General features: G+C 39.2%; 1 protein-coding gene across 1 annotated transcript in view; it reads left to right on the top strand.

The window, feature by feature from the left end:
• The window catches only part of LOC145400999 (putative sodium-coupled neutral amino acid transporter 12), a 406122-nt gene that overhangs the window by 349387 nt on the left and 31163 nt on the right, over positions 1–25572 (top strand). The window contains exon 11 of the mRNA XM_080273357.1: positions 12841–13080. Coding sequence (XP_080129483.1) covers positions 12841–13080 — 240 coding nt within the window. The remainder of the gene's footprint in view (positions 1–12840; positions 13081–25572) is intronic.

Here is a 25572-nt window from a genome sequence, read left to right as displayed (position 1 = left end):
GTAATCCCGCATATTTCGCGGTAGTTATGTTCTTGTAACCCCCGCGAAAAGTCAATTCCGCGAATACTCTATTAACAATTGAAAACTTGCACTTGTGTCCACCATGCTGCCCATCACAAAGTCCATGTCCATACTGATTGCGAGACAATTCGCCGTCACACAATTCCCTGTCTAAACATGGACGATTCCCCTTCAGAACAATTCGCACCCTGGACGCTTCCCCGCCATTCTATAAATATACCAATCAATACTTTCATCAATATACTTATTATTAATTAATCAATACTTTAATAACTATATTTCAGGGGGATCCAGCAAAGTCTATGTTCAGTAGCGTAGGTTCTGGATATTATTTATTAGTTGCACCTTTAGTCAATAATTAACTTGTTTCTTCCTCGCTGTAGTCGCCTTTGAATTATATTCTAGCGTCACCCATAGCTATCTTCATTAATGAAGGCGAATTGTTTTGCGTTTGTTGTGACTGCTAATTGTCCCGAAACCTCCATACTCATCCCGAAATACCTTCTTACAAGATTGAAAGCACATACTCCATTATGAAGGAAAAACGTAAACACCGTACTGTAATACACAATTATCTACACATTTATTAACAAAACAGTACAAAATAAAAAGATGCATTAACTGGTGATAGCAAACACTCGCACGGTCGTTTCTTAGCTTGTCCAGTAACACAATTTTCTCTGCTAAGGTCATAACTTGATCGTTTTGTCACTTTGGAGTTCTTACTAATTGTATTATTAGCCTTTGGTGAGGCTGGCTTACGTCCTGGGGCCATGTGGAAAGCAAGTGGGTGGCAAGAGGCTCATATCATAGTGTGGTTACAACCACAACAGCCACTTAAGGCAGTCAGGCGTGGACTGAAGACTGCGGGGCAGAGAGCAGTGTTGCCATATCCAAACAACGAAATTATGCTAGGGCAATGAAAAAATTATGCTATATTGAGCATATTTGTTCCAAGTAAAAAATGAATTATGCTAACTTGAAGCTAAATGATAAAATTCTATACATATTCGTGCAACATATTAATTATGTAATGTTTACTATGAAAATATTAAAATGAACCTACATACAGTAAGAGGATAAATATCGGTATCTACCCATACTGCTTTTTCCCACGAAACTTACGTTTTTCTGATGGATTTTGATGTGATTCGTTCGATTTTGAGCATCATTTCCGTCGGAAATAACCAGATTTTGAGATATGACCCCCCCCATCACCCTGAAATAATGAGGGATCTTTGGGGAATCGGAGGTTATAGGGAGGGGGGGAAACACAGAAAATGGTCATTTCCGACTGAAATGAAGCTGAAAATCGAATGAATCATACCAAAATCCATCGGAAAAACTTAGGTTTCATGGGTAAAGTACAAAGCTCAAACTTATCCTAACCAAACCAAACCGAACCTAACCTAACCTAAAACCTAACCTAATCCAACCTAACCTAACCTAACCTAATCCAACCTAACCTAACCTAACCTAATCCAACCTAACCTAACCTAATCCAACCTAACCTAACCTAATCCAACCTAACCTAACCTAACCTAATCCAACCCAACCAAGCCCAAACTGAAAGTAACCAACTATTCAAACATCTTCTTACCTTATTCGTCTCTCTCTCTCTCTCTCTCTCTCTGATTGTAGCTTTTATAAAATTATTCTAAAAATATTCCATTCCATTCTAAATTATGCTAGAATAATTCTAAAACTTCTAATATGCTAAAAAATATTCCAGACTCGAAAATTTGATCAAAATTATGCTAAAAGAATAAAATTATGCTAGATATGGTAACACTGGCAGAGGGGCCACGGGAAAGGGACAGAGGGTGGCGTGAGTTTACCGCGCTACAATTGGAAGCTGCGGGAATTTCATTTTTTTTTTTTTTCTGTATATTCAAGGATATTTTTGTTGAACTTATTAATGCTAAGAAAATCCGCGAGAGGGCAAAACCGTAGACAAAAAATCCGCAAAAAATGCGGGATTACTGTATATATATATATATATATATATATATAGATAGATAGATAAATAAATATATATATATATATATATATATATATATATACATACATATATATATATATATATATAGATAGATAGATAGAGATATATATATATATATATATATATATATATATACATACATATATATTTATATATATATATATATATATATATAGATAGATAGATATAGATATATATATATATATATATATATATATATATTGCCAGACGCCTTAATCCTGTACAGAGTGGCCACAAACAAATCGCCTCCACGTTGCCCTGCCCCCCACCATTTCACTGCCCTGCTCCCAACTCACACCCCGCTCTCTCCTATACCTCTCCACTCCATCCCTCCATCTCATCCTCGGCCTCCCCCTCCACCTCACTCACATACACTCTCCTCATCAGTCTCTCACCCTCCATCCTCTCCACATGACCAAACCACCTCAGTGTGTTACTCCTAACGCTTCCTATCACATCCACATCCTCACCACAATGCTTCTTTATATCCTCATTTGTCAGCCTGTCTCTTCATGTGACTCCACAGGCTCCTCTAAAGTAACTCATTTCCACTGCTCTCACTCTTGACTTGTGTCCTTTCAACAACGTCCAAGCTTCACTTCCATTCGTTAGAGCTGGTATCACAGTACTGTCATGTAGTAACTTTTTCACTTCCATGCTCACTTCCCTGTTTCTTATCACTGCTTTCAAGGAACCAGCAACCTTTCTTCCTTGTTGTACTCTTTCAAGGACTTCACCCTCCAAACTTCCATCCTTACTCATCACACTCCCCAAGTACTTAAACGTACGCACATTTTCCATTTCCTCACCATCCAACCTCACTATACATTCACTAACTTCACCTCTCTCAAAGACCATCGGTTTACTCTTTCCTACATTCACCTTTAGATTCCATTTCTTACACACTCTCTGAAACTCATCCACCAAGCCTTGCAGCTCCCTTTCGTCTTCACTTAACAACACAGTATCATCTGCAAACAACAGTACAGGGAGTTTCCAAACACTACCCTCTCTCACTAGGGCCACTCCAACATCCACTGCCCTACCTAGAATCTGTCTTATTACCCCATCCATGTACAGATTGAACAACCATGGAGACATGACACATCCTTATTTCAACCCAACCATCAAAGAGAAAAATTCTCTCAGTTCACCATCTACACGCACTGCAGCCTTAGCACCATAATACATACTCTTCACAGCATTCAACAACATTTCATCTACTCCATATATTCTTAATATTTTCCACAATCCTTGTCTATCCACCCTGTCATATGCTTTCTCCAAATCCATGAAGGCCGCATACAAGTTTTCCCTTCTCTAGAAACTTTTCCACTAAAGATCTAAGAATGAATATCTGATCAACACAGCCTCTTCCCTGCCTAAAGCCACCCTGTTCTTCTCCAACTAATTCCTCTGTTATATCCCTAACTCTGTCAATAAGTATTCTACCATACACTTTTGCTGTTACACTAAGAAGACAAATGCCTCTATGATTACCACACACTTCTTTTTCCCCTTTTCCTTTGTACAAGTGAATAATTATACCTGACTTCCAATCCTCCGGGACTCTACCTTCCTCCCAGGCCAATCTGCACATCTTCCACATCCATTCTACTACTATCTCTCCCCCATGCTTCAGCATTTCACCACACACTCCATCAATTCCTGGGGCTTTCCCCAATTTGACTTTCTTCATTGCTTCCACAACTTCTATCCTACTGATTTCTTCCTATCTTCTCACCTCCCTCCTTCTCCCAGCCATTCCCCAGCCACTCATACTCGCATTGCTTCCATTCTCTATGTTCAACAATTCCTTAACCCACCGCGTCCCATTGACATATATATATGTCCACACGTTTTGTCACTGTCAGTCCCGTTGACGTATATAAATTCACATCAACTGCAAGGTCCCTAATTTGCACAATTTTCAATTTTTGCCCGTGACTTTTGGTACGTTTACATTGGACACCTTCCTCTACAAGGTGCAAGGCAAGGACAATGTCTTACCCTGCATGACCCCCCCCCCCCCTCACCCCATTGTCTTGGCAATTTACCTGTTACCAGTGACCTGGCCGGTAAAGACATGTCGTGCCACGGTACGAAATTCAAGGCCAGAGTGATTCCCCAATCGATGACAATGTGGAGGACAAAGTTTACGTAGCATTAGAGGAAGAAACAGTCAGAAATGATGATCAGGTAATGTCGCCAAAAAAGATCAGGTATGTTGATGTGTTTGGTGAGTGAAACAATGCTTATATTGCCTATATTACTGTGTGAAAACCAATATACTCTCGTACTACATATAAATTCGTACCAAAAAATAAATAAATACTCTTTGTGAGTGGTGTGGAATTGTTACCCTCCCATAGAACTTGTTTTCTTTGGAGCCAGCCTGATAGAAAACCCAGTATGGTAAGGGGAATTGCTATCTGTATCAAGTATTTTGAACCTCAGGTGAGCAATTTCTCTATGAATTTTCGATGTTTCTCACCAAAAGCGGAGGTTTGAGCCAAAAGAAATTTTTTCTAAAATTGGTCGGTGTTGGGGGAGTCAGTGTTGGAAAGTCAGTCGGGACAGGGCAGGTTAAAGTGTTCTCTCCATCTGCTCACTTTTTCCTCCTCCTACACTAGTAATCTACCATTTTTATCTTTCACTCCCCTACTAACTTCACTGCCACCCTGTCTTACTCTCTTCACCTCTTTCCAGAACATTTTCTTACAGTCCCTCCACTTTATGCTCAAATTCCTTCCAAATTCCTCATCCACTCTCTTTTTACTCTCTCTTACTAATCTTTTCACCTCTCTCTTCCATTCTACATTTAACTCTTTCTTCCGCCTCTCAACTTCTTCCACGCTCCTATTTCTCATCCATTGTATGCTTTCTTTTGTGCCACAGCCTGCCTCACCTCTTCATTCCACCATGCTGTTCCTTGCACCCCCTCCATCTTCTCTTCACCCCACACGCAATATCACATGCTGCACATATTTCTTCTGTGAATATCTTGCACACACCTTCCACGTCCCCCATCTGTTCCAGTTCATATTTACCCAATCGTTCCTTTACTTCTCTCTTATAGTCTGCCTTTTTCTCATCCTCTTGTAACAATTCCACTCTCCTTGCAACTACTCCTTCCTCCTATCCTTCCTTTCTTCTATTTCTCCATCGTACTTGGATCTTGATTCTGGCCACCACCAAGTAGTGGTCAGAAAGTCCACTCCTCCAACCTCTATAAGGTCTTGCATCCATTACACATCTTTACATCCTTTCATCCACATACACATAAGTAATCATTGCCTTCCTTTCATTCAGTTCACCACCCACCCTTCTCATCACTCGCCATGTATACCTGTGGATCATTTTGTGCCTGAAGAGGGTATTGGCTATCACCAACCCAGTCCTGCCACAAACGTCCACTAACGCACTGCCATTCTCATCTGTCTCAGCAGGCACACCCCACTCACCAACTATTCTATCCACCTTCACATTCCCTACTTTACCATTCATATCACCAATCAAAAACACTCTGTCATTCCTTCCAAACTTCTCCATGCACACTTCCACATTTGTCCAGAACTCTTCTCTCACTCTGCTTGCACGATCTTGTGTTGCCGTTTACGCGCACACAGTCGCCCACATTTATATTCCAACTTTCAATCTTACCCACACAATCCTTGACCCAACTGATCTATACTCTCTTATGTTCTTCATCCATCTTTTACTCACAACAAAACACACTCCTTCTTTTGCCCTCTCATTCTCACCTACTCCTGCACATATACCCCATCCATACTCCCATTCATTCACACTCTCTCCTCTCCATTTAGTTTCAGTTACTCCACATATATCCACTTTCGCACCCTCAAGCACCTGGACAATCTCTCGCTCTTTCACCTCATGATTCTCTCTCCTTACATTCCACTTTGCGATCCGTACCATATCCTTTGTCCGGTCCTTGGTCGTCATCTTTTGATCAGTCCTTGTCCGAGGCTTCTTGTGTTAGGACTCCATATTATAATTACAAATCATAATAGATAGATAGATAAATAGATAGATTGAGAGACAGATAGAAGCAGGAAGTCAGATGATGAGAAGGTATTGTGTCTGCGAGAATCGAGCAATGCTAAACATGCTTACACACTCTTAACTCAAGGAATGCTTTATAGGCACACGACAGCGCCTCGTGACCATACACACACACATACACACATACTGACACACAGGCTTCTAGAACTTTCCAACCACAGTGAACACATGTGACACGACCCCTGTTTCACCAGAATTTAGGAAAGAGAGCTCAGAAGAAGAGAGGCCATAGAATCGGCAGGTAGTGGGGAGAAAGGCTTAGCAACTTGGAAGAGAGAGAGAGAGAGAGAGCGAGACAGGGAGACAGGGACTCTACTTATACTCACTCGTGTGCGAGAGACTTGTTAATATTTCCATGACAAATGGGAACCAAGATTATCAACGTACAAACAACTCAAGTATAACAACCGCTCGTCTACATGTCTAATATATATAACTTCTCTACAAGTAACTACAAAGTCTTTTTATGACATTTGGTAGCAGCGAACGTATACGAACCTCGTCTACAAATCAACAGTGAATTCCTACAAAATATCAAGATTAAAAACAAGATTACCTCTCACAACCAACAACTCACAACCAGCTCCTGATAATATTCTCTCCAACCAGCCCCCTCTGTCTCCCCGATCATCACGCTGATGTAGAGGTGAAGAGGTCACAGGACGCCTTGCAAGTAGTTTAACAAAGTACTGATACAAACAATCTTGAAATATCTACGACGAACCAACGAACTACAACCATCTACAATCAACTACAAGTAACAACTCTACGAGTCGTCTGTATAATCTTCTACACGCACTTACAAGTAGCAGCAGTCTTCATCCCACAACGAGTAAATCACAAAAGAAAAGGACCGAGAAAACATCGACAAAGAAAAACAAAACAGACAAACGAAGAATGAGACACGACTCATAACTCACAACTACCAGACCTCACCCTCCTCTCTCTGCTACATCCACCCAACCTCCACCGCTGACGCAGGAGTGAAGAGGTCAAGACGACGAAGCAAATACCAAGTCCATATTCACAACTCATCTTACTCACTCGTCTTCACTCAAGTTACTCATCGCTACTCATTCACTCACCACAGCTACCAGTGTGGGAAGTCGACGTCATCATGCGTGCTTGCTGAAAAGACGCCACTTCAGTCAACTCACCACCTGCACCATCACTAACACCATTCCCACCACGGTAAAAATTAGTGAGTTACATAGTTACTTTATTTATACAATACATAGTGATAGACAATAAGCTTCTGCACAAACATATAAAACGTGCTGTATAGTTACAGCTTAAATACACATACTTACTTCAGTTATCTGCATAACTCAAACACTAAATAATCACCAACAATAAATATTCTACACTGTATATATTCATTCATTTATTATAACATTTATTTACTACCAACGAGTGTTACCATTTATACAGTACAAGTCCCATTATTCGGCATCTATGGGACCAGGATGATGCCGAGAAATTAGATTTGCCGAATAATCAAAAACCTACCCACTCAGTACCTTAAATATATTGGTGAACACTTATTACCGCTTATGGTACGGTATCACAACTGTGTTTGGAGAGAGTACTGTATACTGTACAATACTGCAATCAATACAGTACTATACCTGAATCTGAAAGATATATATATATATATATATATATTAGTGAACATATACAAGGGTAATGACAAAGTAGGCCTACAAGTCAGATAACACTTCCTGGATGGCCGAAATGATATGGAACATTACCTACCAGCTCAGTACATCACTTGTATTGGTGAACTCATCACTGCTTATATTATTACTGTACAAATATGTTTGGAGTGAGTACTGTATACAGTACTTTTTCCAAACAAAATAAAATAGTCAGAAAATTGCATAAAATAAAGGGATCTGAACTGGTAAGGTCTTTCTGATGAAAGTCATAAATTACATTTAGCACTCACTCTTTTTTTTTTTTTTTTTTTTTTTTTTTTTTTTTTACATGCGAAAGGAGCGTACTGATGGAAACAGTAATGTATTCCATGAACCCCTTAATAACCTCCGACATTGAACAACCCTTTAAAGTACCGATGTCGAGTTAGTGAGCTATGGAAAAACTGTGAACAATTATGGGAATGGAACAAAGGTCACTGGTATGTTTACACGACTCTATGCTACGATTCCAAGCAGTCAGGGGGTCAGTTAATCTCAGATGTTTTCGCCAATTTGGTAAATGCACCGTAACTTTATCAATTCTCCAGTCAATCATAGCGAATCATAGCATGGGTTTAGGGAGCTAAATAACACATTTCTAGGTGCGCCAGACGATTATCTTCACATCTTATAAGAAAATGGAAGAAATTAAATCCCTTTCTGAGTACGTAAAGTTCTTCCACTCTTCTGAAATCAATTTATTTTTCTTAACAATGGGAAGATAATCGTCTGGCTCACCTAGCAATGTGTTATTTAGCTTCCTAAACCCATGCTATGATTCGCTATGAGTCACGGAAAGATTGATAAAGTTACGGTGTATTTACCAAATGGGCGAAAACATCTGAGATTAACCGACCGCCTAACTGCTTCGAATCCTAGCGTAGTCATGTAAACATACCAATGACCTTCGTTCCCTCCCCATAATTGTTCAGTTTTCTTTATAGGTCACACTAACTTAACATCACTGACATCGGTACTGTAAAAGGTTGTTCAGTGCCGGAGGTTATTAAAGGATTAATGGGATATATTACTGTTTGCATCAATGCTCTCTCTTTCACGTTAAGCACAAAAACAAACAAAAGAATGAACACTAAATGTACGTTTAACTTTCATCAGAGAGACCTTAGCAATTCATATTCCTCCAGTTTATTTTTAAGTATTTTTCTGACTTTAGGTTAGGTTAGGTTTGGTTAAATTATAAGGTACAGTTAAACTCGGTTAGGTTAGGTTCAGTGAAACAGGACAGTCCCTTCCACCATTATGCTGAGGAATAAAAATACTAGAGCTGTCACAGCCGTACAGCTAAAAACAACGGAGAAACTGATTTAACAAGCAACATTTATTTATGGGTAATGCATTACAGTGTCAGTGTTTCATGGGCTACTCAATTACCGGTGTCATTTTCAGGAAGGCATCAACAATGAAAGAATTTCAAGAATTAGCGTGGGGGCTTGGAACGTAACCCTCGCTAATTTGGTGGGGGTGGTTACTGTAGTGTATGATACTGTGCAATATTGTAATCAATACAGTACTATACCTGAATCTGAATAAAAATATAGAAATTAGTGAACATACAGAAGTGTAATGAAACATTAGGCCTACTAGCCACAGATAACACTTCCTAGACTACCGAGATGATTCCGGACATCTGCCGAACAATCAATGATTTTCGTAAATGGGACTATTTCTCAAAATTGCCGAAATGTCGGATCTACCGAACAATCAGCTGCCGAATAATAGGACTTTTACTGTACCTACATAAAATACGTGTTTCGTACATACAGCTATACATTATTATATCTACAAAGTGATAAAGAAAATATACCATCACAGTTACTCAGTGAGCGATTAAAAGAAATGTACTAAACATTTATTAATTAAAGCTACCTTGTGGAAACAGATAAATTAAGTTACAGGGAAAACCAGAAAAAAAAAAAGGAAAAAAAAAATGGCCAACACAAATGACGTTAGCAAGAATGAACATCTTCAACACAAGCGTGAAGACAATGATTTCCACACAGTGCTGACACATATATTGCCCACGATAGGTACAAGTGAAGAACAAGTCAGTGTATATAGTTAATACTGTATATAGTGTATACATATATATATTTTTTTTATATAAAATAACAAAATATGGGACTATATAATATCATTTTCAGTAATATCTGTGCATTATAAACTAAACCTTAAAAAAGGGTCCCAAGGGATTTAACCAGCAATTATGCAACCATGAACAACACAGAAAAAGCGTAGACAAACGAAGACAAACAAACTATAGAAAATCAATACATACAAAAAAAAAAAAAAGAAGAAGAAAGAAAGAAAGAAAAAGTAATAGAGTAAGATCACATATGTCAGGACTGCAATTATTACAATTATGTAACTACAAACGATATGTAACGACAAACGATTGCATTATGTTACACTTGCTACAATTATGTAACTGCAAACAATATGTACCATTTATGTAACAGTTGCATTAACAAAATTTAACTTTTATGTAACTTTAACTACAATTATGTAACTACAAACGATATGTAACAATTATGTAACGACAAACGATTGCATTATGTTACACTTTGCCAATTATGTAACAATTGCATTAACAAAATGTAACTTTTATGTAACTTTAACTACAATTATGTAACTACAAACAATATGTAACAATTATGTAACAGTTGCATTAACAAGATGTAACTTTTATGTAACTTTAACTACAATTATGTAACTACAAACAATATGTAACAATTATGTAACAGTTGCATTAACAAGATGTAACTTATGTAACTTTAACTACAGTTATAAGGCCAAGACACTTATGTAACAGTTGCATTAACAAAATGTAACTACAATTATAAGGCCAACACAATTATGCATTACCACAATATTTTGTAACAATTCATAAAATGTTACAATTATGTATTACCACAATGCTACTACAATGTTATAAGTCATACAACTATACCACAGTTCTGTATTACCAGTATCATCATACAAGTTAGGTGAAATATTAGACATTACTAAAGGGATAACTCAATATGTAATGTATAACCTAGCAGTATTACCATTGCACAATTATATGCGTATGTCTGTTATACATACACATCTTACAAAATGTTATACAACAGCCATTGCATTTATTCAAATATGTATACAACTTGTTTAAAATGTAATATTACTGGATAATTGCTATTTACTATGAATGTTATATGTATACAATATTATAATCAATATTATATACTAATAGATTAGCATATGTCAATGATGATTGCTGTCGGAGGACCTCCAGTGGCGTGTGCCGAGCATATGTTAGGACTCCATATTATAATTACAAATCATAATAGATAGATAGATAAGTAGATAGATAGAGAGACAGAAGCAGGAAGTCTGATGATGAGAAGGTATTGTGTCTGCGAAAATAGAGCAATGCTAAACATGCTTACACACTCTTAACTCAAGGAATGCTTTATAGGCACACGACAGCGCCTCATGACCATACACACACATAAACACATACTCACACACAGGCTTCTAGAACTTTCCAACCACAGTGAACACACGTGACACGACCCCTGTTTCACCAGAATTTAGGAAAGAGAGCTCAGAAGAAGAGAGGCCATAGAATCGGCAGGTAGTGGGCAGAAAGGCTTCGCAACTTGGAAGAGAGAGAGAGAGAGCGAGACAGGGAGACAGGGACTCTACTTATACTCACTCGTGTGTGAGAGACTTGTTAATATTTCCAAGACAAATAAAAATAGTCCCATACTCTTCTTTATCTCTCCTGTCATTGCATGACAAATGGGAACCAAGATTATCAACGTACAAACAACTCAAAGTATAACAACCGCCCGTCCACATGTCTAATATATATAACTTCTCTACAAGTAACTACAAAGTCTTTTTTATGACACTTGTTCGTCTTTTTAGTTAGCTGTTTTCCGGGGAGGGGCACTAACCCTCCACCAACCCTTTCAGTTGCCTCATACGACAAGCAGGGATACTGGGGAGTATTCTTTTACTGGTATGCAAAAAAAAAAAATCGTTCCTTCCTGAGAAAATTAACAGCAGAGTGCCAAATTCAGTATGACTGGAAATATCGCATTTAAAATGCTGGAGGTCATTAGCAGAAGTAAATATAGACTAAGGAAGACAGTTTCAAAGCTGACCTGTTACGTGCTTGACAGACTGAAAGTATAAGTTAACTCTTAGATTTGAGAGTTGGATAGCTGTAGGGTAAGTGCAATGCCAGATGGATGTAACACATGTTGTACTGGAGGAGAGATGGAAGCAGACAGTTCCAAAGAGCGGTGGCCATTGAAATGGTAACAGTAGAGAAATGAAGATGCAATACTGCAGCCTGTAAATGCTTGCATGTTTCAGCCCTGCACACCTGGTGGCAACTGTCAGTGGTACAATATCTCACAGCATCTCTGTTCAGTCTCATAGCCCTGAGATCCCCTGGAAAATCATGTGGAAGTTAGCCAGCCAGAAAAGAGGTGGGTTAGTGCCAAGTTCCAGGGTAAAGCATACCTGTACTGTACGGTACATGATTTTTTTTTTTTTTTTTTTTTTTTTTTTTTTTTTTTAAGTGAACAAAGCATAACAGGAAAAAGTCTTGTATGGGAAGAGGAATGTATGGTTAGCTGTGAAGAAAAAGCTGTAACCTTGGAGAAGGTTAGAAAACAGAAAAGCGACCAGCTGCACCACTGAGACATGGCGCTGTCAGCCATATCCTTTGTGGGATTGTCAAGCTTAGCATGGCTGGAAGGGATTCCGTAGGATAGTTCAAAACGTAGAATACCTATACAATCACTTACACTAAAACCTTGAGGACTTTTAGTTTGCTTTTGTATGGTTTCCCTCAGTCACATCCCTCAACCTCACAGTACGTGATGGTGGGTGTAAGCTGTAGTAAAGGGAGTAAAAGAATAAATAATGTCGGTTGTCACTGTTCATTTCCATCTGAAAAGTGCTGTATTAGCCAGAGTACAATGTGTATATTGTTTCCAGGTTTTTCTGCTGTTGTTCCCAGTTTTCACACTGAGCACCAATTTTCCAATCATCGCCATCACCCTGCGTAATAACCTGAAGGGTCTTTGCCTGCGTGAGGGACGCCGTTACTCCTTCTTCACCACACGCTGCCTCTTCCCTCTGATTGCTGCCATTCCTCCAACTTTAGTGGGCCTGGCCACTTCCAATGTTGAGATCCTGGTTGGCATAACTGGAGCTTATGCTGGATCCTTCATACAGGTATGCCATTATTGTGTTATAGGCTTGTACTGAAATATGTGTAAGCTATGTGCGATTACGTGTATAGAGTAATCCCATGATTATCTGATGTAATAGAGCCATGTCTGGGTAATGGCTTCTTCCGGATACTGGACTTCTTCCCTGGTCCCCCTTCGTACATAACCTAACTTTGAAAGTCATACAACATGCTTGCCCCTCTCTCTCTCTCTCTCTCTCTCTCTCTCTCTCTCTCTCTCTCTCTCTCTCTCTCTCTCTCTCTCTCTCTCTCTCTTTCTCTCTCTCTCTCTCCCCCCCCCCACCCCAGGGAGGGAGGTGGAGGGATTGGAGAAGGAGAGAGAGGTGGGACTTATGTTATGCCTATTCCCTCTTTGTGATTAGAAGGGACGCCACATGTGTCATTCGTTTTGTTTCATTTTTGAAGGCTCCAACCTGCTTGCATGCATTGGCCTTAGTCACCAAATGGCGGCTGCTCGATGTCTGGCAGCTTCCCTATTTAGTACCTTATCTTAGCAGTCACATTCAGTGACCTCGTCCCAGGTCTTTTCCAGTGTATCTTTCACTGCCCTACCCCCAACATCAACACTTCTCTTTTTCTGCACCCAGTTATCATCCTCCATCCTCTTCATTTGCCCAGACCATCTCAATCTGCCTCTCCTCATTACAACACCAATGCACTCCAATCCCATCCCTCCTCTCAACTCTTCCATCGTAAACCTACCACCCCAGGCCTCGCATTCAGGGACACACTGTACATCCACCTAATCATTCCATTTCTGCATGTTTGACCCTGCAGATATCCTCTTCCTTTACTACTCAGGTCTCACTATCGTACAGCATTACGCTTCTAACACATGCCGCATACAAAGATCCCTTAGCTTGGAGGGAGAGCCCTCTCAGTGTCAAGAGAGGCAACAGCTCCCTGAACTTCTTTCAACCACTCCTCACTCTAGCCATAGAGCTAGCTCCAGCTCCACCTCCAGCACATAACATGTCTCCCAAATAACAAAACTCTTCCACACACTCAATAGACTCTTCAGCATGTTCAGACCTTTCGTGCCTGGCAATCTCCACATGCTCTCCCTGACGCAGAACACACATGAAATCAGCATTATCTCTCAGTCTACCTCTAGTACCACTACATCTCTTATGCACCCACTTATCACAAACGCTCCACAAGTTGGATTTACCTCCCATGCCCTTGTGGCAAATTGCACATGGCCACTCCCCCTTTACTTTGACAGTAACACCACCAGCCCTAGATACCACCACTTCTGTTTCATCTACATTTACCCTTAAGCCACTGTGCCTTATACCATCTCTCCACTTCCCAAATCTTTCCTCCGTCTCCCTTTCATTCTTTGCAGTCAGCACCAAATCATCTGAATACAACATTTCCCATGGAAGTCCATTGCTGAAGTCAGGTGAGAGGGCTTCAAGTCACTCCTGATTATATATATATATATATATATATATATATATATATTTTCTCTCTCTCTCTCTTAGAGAGGAAGGGGGAGGGAGGTAAGTCAGGTGAGAGGGCTTCAAGTCACTCCTGATTATATTTTCTCTCTCTCTCTCTCTCTCTTAGAGAGGAAGGAGGGAGGGAGGGAGGAAATGGAGAAGGAGGAGGAGAGTAGGGACCAATTCTTTCTCTTTCTCTCATCACTGGGCATTTCCACATTTATTATTACTTCATGTATTTTCGTCTTCGTCATCACCTTCATGTTCATCTTGCCATTCATTTTTGCCATCACTTTCACATTCAGTTTGACATTCACATTCACTCATATTCACTTCCATGCTCACTTTTACTTTCACTTTCACCTTTTCACTCACTCACTATTACTTTCAGTTTCAGTTTCTATTTCACTTTCATTTTCATCTTTACTTTCTTGTTTACCTCTATTATTATGTTCATTCACCTTCATTTTTGCTTTCCCATCTTTTACTTTCACATTCACCTTCACTTTCACATTCTCTTCACTTTCACCTCTCTCTCTCTCTCTCTCTCTCTCTCTCTCTCTCTCTCACACACACACACACACACACACACACACACACACACACACACACACACACACACACACACAACTTCAGGATAGCATATGACATAGTTAACAGCAATAAAAGTTACAAAAAGAGCCTAAACTATAAAAAGGGAAATTATCAAGATTTAAAGATGTATTTCTTAGAAGTTGATTGGGAAAATGAGCTTAGAGGACAAGATTTAAATGCTGTATATAAAAAATTCTGTGTATTTTATGAAATAGGAGTCCAAAAGTACATCCCACAGCACAAAGAAGCAGATAAGAAAATACAGAAGTGGTTCAATACTGAATGTAAACAATAAAAAGAAAGAAGAGATTTGTTGTGGAATAGATACAGAAGACACAATAGTGAAAGGGCGTATAATAATTACAAACAGGCAAGAAACGATTATACAAGAATAAGGAGGGAAGCCCAAAAACAGTTTGAGGAGGATATAATAAATAAAAGTAGTGATCAACCAGAGCTATTTTACAGCTACATCAGAAGCAAAACCAAAGTAAGAGATATAATACAATCCATTACAGACGAGGGAAGCATCTATACATGAGAAAGATATTTGTGAAGCGCCAAATAAGAATTTCCAATTAGTTTTTACAGAAGAAAAAAATTTTGAGAGGGACTAAGTGGAACATGCATGTCCACACATACTATCAGATATACAAATATCAGAAAAAGTAATACAGGAGGAGGTAAGTAAATTAGACAGAGGAAAAGCAAGTGGTCCTGATGAAATTTCATGTTGGGTACTATGAGAATGTGCAGAGGAGTTAAGTAAACCATTATTTTTAATTTTCAAGAAATCCTTGAGTCAAGGTAAACTACCTGATATTTGGAAGAAAACAAATACCTGTATTGTCCCCTTATTCAAGAAAGGAAATAGACAAAATCCACTCAACTACCGACCAGTATCACTGACCAGTGTTGTAAGCAAGGTATTAGAAAAGCTTATAAGAAAAGCTTGGGTAAATTATCTAGAAGAACACAGTATGATAACAGAAAGACAGTTTGGTTTCAGAAAAGGAAAATCATGTGTTACTAATCTGTTGAGCTACTATGACAAAGTAACAAACACAATACAGGAAAGAGAAAGATGGGTGGACAGTATCTATTTAGATTTCAAGAAAGCATTTGACACAGTACCACACCAAAGACTTTTATGGAAACTGTACCATCAAGGAGGAATTCGAGGCAAACTGTTTTGTTGGATGCAAGATTTTCTCATAAAAAGAGAAATGAGAACAGTACTAAGGGGAAACTACTCATCATGGAAAGAAGTGACTAGTGGAGTACCACAGGATTCAGTGCTGGCACCAATCATGTTTTTAGTGTATATAAATGATATAAACAGTAACGCTGGAAATGAAAGCTATCTGAATATGTTTGCAGATGATGCAGAAATACAAAGGAGAATTACTAACACAGACTCTTGTAAAGAGCTACAAGAAGAATTAAATAAACTCCATGAATGGAGTAATACATGGCAAATGGAATTCAATGGGGACAAGTATCATGTAATCAAGTTTGGTAAAAGTGGAAAAAGACCTGATTGGGATTATACGTTAGGAAATAAAACCCTACACATCAGAAAGAGAGAAGGACCTAGGTGTGATTATCAATAACAGACTATCTCCGGCTGACCACATCAGTGAGAAGGTACGGAACACGTATACACTGCTTGCATATATGAGAATAGCATTCACATACAAAAATGAAGACATGCTAAGAAGGATAATAACATCATTCATTAGACCAACCCTGGAGTATGGATCAGTAGTCTGGAGTCCTCACCTCAAAAAACACATAGACAAGATTGAAAAAGTTCAAAGGGCCGCTACAAGATGGATACCAAGCTTAAGGGACCTAAGCTACGAAGAAAGACTAAATAAACTGAATCTACCAACACTACAGGAGAGAAGGAAAAGAGGTGACATGATAATGCTATATAAATGCATATCAGGGAAGGAGAAAATAGACATTAATGATTACTTAACATATGGGGAAGCATCAGCAAGGACACTGCAAAAAACTGCATAAGAAGAGAAGTGATAAAGACGTAAGGAAATTCAGTTTCCCAAACAGAGCAATTGATCAGTGGAATCCACTACCGAATGAAATAGTGTGTGCCAAAACAATTCACAAATTTTAGGATATGTACGATAAATATTGTTTAAGACACGGGACAGTACGAGCTTGACTCATTCCTGTAAAGGTACAATTAGGTAAGAACACACACACACACACACACACACACACACACACACACACGTGTTTCCAACAGAGACAGACCTCTTCCAGGATCGTGGGGAAATAAAAACTGAATCACCGACGAAAGGAAACTGAGCCTAATTGTGACTGTGTTAATGAGTGCGTGAGTGGTGGTCGCGTCGGACAGTAATTAAAAAAAACGCGGTTTTGGTCATAAAAGGGACAAGATAAAACGAAAACAGAAAGTCTGCATATGGTTGAATCATGGAGGAAACGGACGGTGCATTGTTTACAGTCAGTGAGAAAGAATTTGAGGGCTTTTGTGAAGAGGATGTTGGAAAAGAAAGTATTAAGTTGAACCAGACAAGAATAGCAGGTGTAGAGAAAACAGCGGAAAGGAATGACCAGGAGATAAAAAAAAGGTATGGGTAGTAATTAGAGAGTTACAGGAACGGACCATAGAGCAGGAAAACGAGATCAAAAGTTTAAGGAGTACACTGGAAAAAATCTGTACATGTAGTGACAAACAAGAAAGGGAAGTTACTGAATTAAAAGTAAACAATGAATCAGCCTCAAATGAAATAAAACAGCTTAAGAGGGAGAATAAGAGGTTAGAAGAGGAAAGGGACGTGATGAAAAGCAAACTAGATGAGTATGAATCCAAGTCAAGAATACAGGAAGAGCACATTAAAGAAATCAAGGAGCAACATAAGGGGTGGAAGAAAATTCAGGAAGAGGGAAATGTAAATTTGAGAGAGATTATAGACCAACAAAGCAAGGAAAAAGTGGAGAGGGAAGTGGTTAGGGTGTTGAGAAGTAGAGAATCTTTAGTTAGAGATGTAGCAGATAAGAAAAAATATCTATCTATCTATCTATCTATCTATAGCCCGACGCCCTAATCCCGCAAAGGGTGGCCGCAGACAAAACGCCTCCAAGTCACTCTGTCACCCACCATTTGACTCCCCTCACCCCAACTCACCCCCCCCCTCATATACCTCTCAACTCCATCCCTCCACCTCATCCTCGGTCTACCCCTCCCTCTCCCTCCCTCCACCTCACCTACATACACCCTCTTAGTCAGTCTTTCATTCTCCATCCTCTCCACATGTCCAAACCACCTCAGTGTATTTCTCCTAATCTTTTCAACCACATCCACATCTACCCCACAACGTTCCTTCACTTCTTCATTCGTCAACCTGTCCCTCCATGTCACTCCACATGCTCCTCTCAAGTAACTCATTTCCACTGCTCTCACTCTTGACTTGTTCCCCTCTTGCAAGGTCCACGCCTCGCTTCCATACGTCAGTGTAGGGATCACAATACCATCATGCAGTGACTTCTTAACTTCCATACTCACCTCCCTATTTCTCATCACTGCTTTCAGTGTGCCAACAACCTTCCTTCCCTGCTGTACCCTTTCATGTACTTCATCCCCCAAAGTTCCATCCTTACTCATCACACTACCCAAGTACTTGAATGCACTCACATTCTCCATATCCTCACCATCCAACCTCACTGCACACTCTGTGACTTCATTCCTCTCAAACACCATAACTTTACTTTTGTTTACATTAACTTTCACCTTCCTCCCCCTACACACTGTCCCAAATTCATTCACCAAACCTTGCAACTCCCATTCATCTTCACTCAACAATACTGTGTCATCAGCAAACGCAACACTGGAAGCTTCCAAATCTCACCCTCATTCATTAGGGCCACCCCCACATCCACTGCCCTACCTTGTACCTCCTTTACGACCCCATCCATATATATATATTAAACAGCCATGGAGACATTACACACCCCTGTTTCAGTCCCACATTGAGATCAAAGAACTCACTCAGCTCACCATCCACTCGCACCGTAGCCCTAGCTCCCTCGTACATACTCTTCACAGCACTCAACAATTTCCCCTCCACTCCATATATTCTTAATACCTTCCACATACCTTTCCTATCTATTCTGTCATAAGCTTTCTCCAAGTCCATGAAGGCAGCGTACACTTTCCTTCCCTTCTCTAGATACTTCTCCACTAAACATCTTAGAACAAATATCTGATCTACACATCCTTTTCCCTTCCTAAATCCCCCTTGTTCTTCTCCAACTAGCTCCTCTGTCATATGCCTAACCCTATCAATGAGTATTCTACCATATATTTTACCAGTCACACTAAGAAGGCAAATACCCCTATGGTTACCACATACTTCTCTCTCCCCTTTTCCTTTGTACAGAGGAACAATTATACCTGATTTCCAGTCCTCTGGACGTATGAAAATAAGATCGGACAGAGAAAGAGAAGAACTGAGTAAGATTAAAGAAATAATATCGATAGTCATGGAGGAAAACAAGGAAGCTCAAGAAGAGATTGAAGAGGTGTTTAGGTTGGGAAAGTACGAGGAAGGAGGCGCAAGGCCATTGAAGGTAAAGTTCAAGTCCCAAGCAACAGTTAATGAAATTATCAATAGAACATGGAAACTATCGGACAAGGAAGGGTTTTAAAATGTTTGGATAAGGAGAGATGCAAATGAGGAAGAAAGAGCTAAAATAAAGGACTTAGTAAAGGAGGCAAAGGTAAAAAACGAACAGAGAACGGAGGAAGAGAAGACAGGATTTTATTGGAGAGTCATGGATCAGAAGTTAGTGGTACCGGCGGAGAGAAGGAGAAAAGAGGGTATAGAAAACACCAAAAATCATTGAAAGGTGGCATATACTAATGTTGATGGTTTAATATCGGCAAGGTTAGAAATCAACGATCTTTTGAGGATACATGAACCTGACGTTATGTGCTTTGTAGAGACCAAGTTAAGAGAAGATATTGATGTTCATATGGGAGATGGAAAATACAAACTGTGGAGGAGAGACAGAAAAGAAAAAACAGGAGGAGGAGTGATGATAGCAGTGAAGAACAACATAAATGTAGATACCGTGGAAATGGGAGAAGGCAGGGCCGAAGTGATAAATATGAAATTAGAAACTGGAGAGAATAACAAGCGAGATATGGCAGTAGTGTATGCTTCCCCTAAGACAAGAGCATGGAGTGATGATGAATACCAGGAAATGCTGTCAGACATGACATGTTATTTACAGAAACTGATTAACAAAAGCAGCAATATAATTTTAATGGGTGACTTCAGTTGTAAAGAGGTGAACTGGGAGGAATGGGACTCAGGAGGCGGTGAGGATTCGTGGGGCACTATATTATTAAATATAGCAATGAACAATGTGATGACACAATGGGTCAAAGAAGAGACAAGGTTCCGAGGTGAGGACACACCAGCAAGACTAGACTTACTGTTTACCAAAGAACCCGATGTAATAGAATCCTTGAAATATCTGTGTCCTATTAGAAAAAGTGATCATGTGGTCATTGAGTTCCAAATGATAACAGGGAACGTGGAGCCAAGAGATGAGCTTTATAGGCAGGGAAGGTACAACTTTGGGAAAGCAAACTTTACAGGATTGAGAAAATTTTTTGAAAATGAAGATTGGAGAAAATTCAGAGAAACAACAGAGATACAGAGGAAGTGGGATATTTTTCTAGACCTGTATAATTCGGGAGTGGAAAAATTTGTGCCAAGAGTAATGGGGAAAGAGAACAGGAAAAAAGAGTGGTTTAATTAAAGGTGTATGATAGCAAAAAAAGAGAGAGACACGGCATGTAAAAATTGGAGAAAGAGTGGTAACAACCGAACAAAGGAAGAATATAAAAGAACTAGAAATGAATACACAAGAATACACAGAGAAGAAGAAAGGAATTTTGAAAAAGGTATAATAGACAAATGTAAGGATGAACCCAAACTGTTTTATAGATTTGTTAATGGCAAACTGAAACAAAAGGAAGGAATCACCAAACTGAAAGTAGAAGGAGAGGTCTATAAGGAAGCGGCAATGCAAGCAGAAATAATTAACAAACATTTCCAGTCAGTTTTCACTAAAGTGGAGGTAGTGACTAGAAATGTAGTGATAAAAGATATAAAAGTAGAAGTACTGGAAGTGTATAAACTACTAGAAACTCAAGATGTAAGGAAATCCCCAGGACCAGATGGAATCTCTAATTGGGTACTGAAGGAATGCAGAGAACAACTGGCAGATAAGATTCACAGTTTAATTGTGTGTTCTCTTGAAGAGGGGAAAGTGCCTCAAGAATGGAAGATGGCAAATGTGGTACCAATTTATAAGGGAGGAAACAAGGAAGAACCTCTGAATTATAGACCAGTGTCCCTAACCAGCATGGTCGCTAAATTGTGTGAAAGAATTCTGAAAGATAGATGGATAAAATATGTGGAAGAGATGAATATTTTGGCTGATACTCAGTTTGGATTTAGAAGTGGAAGGTCATGTGTTTCCAACTTGTTGAGTTTTTACTCAAGAGCGATTGACATGCTTCAGGAAAGAGAAGGTTGGGTGGATTGTGTGTATTTAGATTTGGAGAAGGCCTTTGACAAGGTATCCCATAAGAGACTAATGTGGAAACTAGAGCATATAGGAGGACTGAAGGGGAACCTCCTGGAATGGATGAGAGACTTTTTGAGAGACAGACAAATGAGGACAGTAATAAAGGATAAGATGTCTGGATGGAGGGAAGTAACAAGTGGAGTCCCACAGGGCTCGGTGTTGGTGCCAGTAATGTTCCTGATTTACATAAATGATATGGTAGCTGGAGTGAACAGTTATGCAAGTCTGTTTGCTGATGATGCAAAGATCATGAGGAAGGTAGAGGTTGAGGAGAACTGCAAAATGCTGCAGGAGGATCTGGATAGGATACACGAATGAAGCCAGATGTGGGAAATGAAATTCAATGCAAAGAAATGTAAAATATTGGAAATGGGTAAAAGTGCCAAGAGGCCATCATTGAATTATTTGATGGGTAATGAACCAATCACAAAAGTGAGAGAAGAGAAAGATTTGGGTGTGCTGGTCCAGGACAGTTTGTCACCTGAAAAATACATTAACAAGACAGTTAGAGAGACGTATAAACTCCTGACTAATATAAGAGTAGCTTTTCATTATATGGATGAGGAGATGATGAAAAAATTGATAGTGGCCATGATTCACCCCAGGTTGGAATATGCAGCAGTAGGGTGGTCCCCACACAAAAAGAAAGATATAAACAAGATTGAGAGAATACAAAGAACAGCAACCAAGATGGTCCCCAGTCTGGCAGATCTGTCGTACAGAGAGAGGCTGGAAAAGCTGGATTTGCCCTCCTTAGAAGAAAGGAGAAAGAGAGGTGACATGATTGCAGTGTTCAGGACCATGATGGGAGTAGATAAAATTGACAAAGAAGATCTGTTTTTATGGGATAAGAGAGTAACAATAGGACATGAGATGAAACTGAGGAAGCCAAGCTTCTTGAAGGATATCAAGAAATATAGTTTTCCTTATAGATGTATAGACCTGTGGAATAACCTGGACAAAGAGATCGTCCAGTCTAAAAACTTAAACAAGTTTAAAGCTAAATTTGACTTATTGAGAAACAGAGGTGGGACCCCATGAGCATAGCTCATTTCCTGTGTATCACAATTAGGTAAATACACACACACACACACACACACACACACACACACACACACACACACACACACACACACACACGAACGAACAGCCAGAGAGAGCAGACGTCCCAGCCATCGCTTCTAACCTTAAGTAGTTTCAGGAATTTTGTCTGTCCTGTCTCCTAAGGTCTTGTTTTAAATTTAAATTAATGAAAGTTAATAGACTACCAAAATTGTAAAGATTTATTGTATACATGAATGTTTGTAGTATTTTTCGGTAACAGCTGCTTTGGTACTTTAACCAACATCAAACATGGCCGAAAATGTAAACAATGAGGGACTCGAATTTCAAGGATTTGATAGAAATACCAATGTCATGGACCTGGTTAAAACATTAATTATGAGGATGAGTGAACTTGAAAAGAAAGTAGAGAATCTAGTGATAAAGGATGTGTCTGAAAATACGGAGACTGCCATACAGAGTCTGATCCAGTCCAATGACACAGCGAATGAAGAGATTAGAAATTTGAAGCGTGAAAATGTTGAATTGATGAGGAAACTAGAAGAGAGTACTAATAAAACCGAGAAGGTGAGTAGTGTATTAGAAGAACATAAGGCAAAGTGGGCACACGTAGAAGAAGAACAGAAAGAAGTGGTCAGCTTAAGAGAAATTATCCAGGAAGAAAGAGAAATGAACAAGAAAAAAATGGAAGAAAATGTAGTGAAAATACTGAAGAAAAAAGAGAAAATAGTGAGAGAAACTATAGAAAGGAACAGATGTGTGGTAATATTTGTAAAACAACTAACTCAAAGTCAAATGGCCACCCCTTATGGGATTATGGCATCAGGCAGTAGGTAGGTAGGTAGGTAGGAAGAGGAAGAAGAGGTTAGGTTCGTAAGACTCGAAAGAGACACGAACCTGATGAGAGGAATATTAGGCAAGATTGACCCCGAAGGAGACAAGTGGGTAAAAGAAATAGAGGAAGTAAGGAGAATAGGGCCTTATAAGAAAGGGGAAACAAGACCAATGAGAGTCAAGTTTACATCAGAAAGTGTAATAAATGAGGTACTTAAAGTGACCTGGAAATTAAGCAAAGAGGCAGAGATGGAAAATATTATAATAAGAAAAGATTTGAATGAAGAAGAAAGAGAAGTTTTAAAATCATTCAAGGAAGAAGTAAAGGAAAAAAATGATAAGAGGACAGAGGAAGAATGTAATACTTTTTTTTGGAGAGTAATGGATATGAAAGTAAGGAAGTGGTATTTAAGGAAATAGAAGTGAAGGAAACTAAGGGGGATGGCTGTGAAAGATCAGAAGTTGAGGAAGTGGTAAGGACAGAGAGTAGGAGAGAAGAGGGTATTAAAAACGTCAAAAATAATTTGAAGGTGATATACACTAATGTTGATGGTTTCATATCAACAAGGATCGAAATTAACGATTTCTTGAGAGAACATGAACCTGATGTCATGTGCTTTGCAGAGACCAAATTAAGAGAAGATATTGATGTTCATTTGGGAGATGGTAAATACAAACTGTGGAGAAAAGACAGAAAAGAAAAAACGGGAGGAGGAGTGATGATAGCAGTGGAGAACAACATAAATGTAGATACTGTGGAAATGGGAGAAGGCAGGGCTGAAGTGATAAATATGAAATTAGAAACTGGAGAGAATGTTAAGTGAGATATGATGGTAGTGTATGTTCCCCCAAAGACGAGAGCAGGGAAGGATGACAAATACCATGAGATGTTGTCAGATATGGCTAGCTATTTACAAAAAATGATTGAGAAAAGCAATAAAATAATTTTAGTGGGTGACTTTAACTGTAAAGAGGTGAACTGGGAGGAATGGTACTCGGGAGGCGGCGAGGATTCATGGGGCACTATGTTATTAAATATAATAATGAATAATGTGATGACGCAGTGGGTCAAAGAAGAGACACGGTTTCGAGGTGAGGACACACCAGCAAGGTTAGATTTACTGTTAACAAAGAACCCGATGTAATAGAATCATTGAAATATCTCTGTCCTTTAGGAAAAAGTGATCATGTGATCATTGAGTTCCAGATGTTAATAGGGAACATCGAGCCAAGAGACGAGCTTCATAGACAGGGAAGATACAACTTTGGGAAAGCAAATTTTACAGGATTGAGAAACTTTTTTGAAAATGCGAATTGGAGAAAATTCAGAGAAACAAGAGAGATACAGAGGAAGTGGGATATCTTTGTAGACCTCTATAATTTGGGAGTGGAAAAATTTGTACCAAGAGTAAGAGGGAAAGAAAACAGGAAAAAGGAGTGGTTTAATAGAAGGTGTATGATAGCAAAAAAAAGAGAGAGATAAGGCGTGGAACAATTGGAGAGAGGTAACAACAGAACAAAGGAAGAATATAAAAGAACAAGAATACACAAGAATACATAGAGAAGAAGAAAGGAATTTTGAAAAAGGTATAATAGACAAATGCAAGGATGAACCCAAACTGTTTTATAGTTTTGTTAATGGCAAACTGAAACAAAAGGAAGGAATCGCCAAACTGAAAGTAGAAGGAGAGGTCTATAAGGATGCGGCAATGCAAGCAGAAATAATGAACAAACGTTTCCAGTCAGTTTTCACTAAAGAAAAGGAGCTTGTGGAAGGGGAGGGAGTGATTCAAAATGTTCCGGTGATAAAAGATATAAAAGTGGAGGTACAGGAAGTGTATAAATTACTGGAAACTCAAGATGTAAGGAAATCCCCAGGACCTGATG

The sequence above is a fragment of the Coenobita brevimanus genome, chromosome 54 (assembly GCF_032717465.1).
Source record: "Coenobita brevimanus isolate Jiangsu-jjx chromosome 54, ASM3271746v2, whole genome shotgun sequence".
In the NCBI taxonomy this organism is placed as follows: domain Eukaryota; kingdom Metazoa; phylum Arthropoda; class Malacostraca; order Decapoda; family Coenobitidae; genus Coenobita; species Coenobita brevimanus.
The sequence above is the reverse complement of the archived record's forward strand: the minus strand, read 5'-3'. Positions and strand labels throughout refer to the sequence as shown.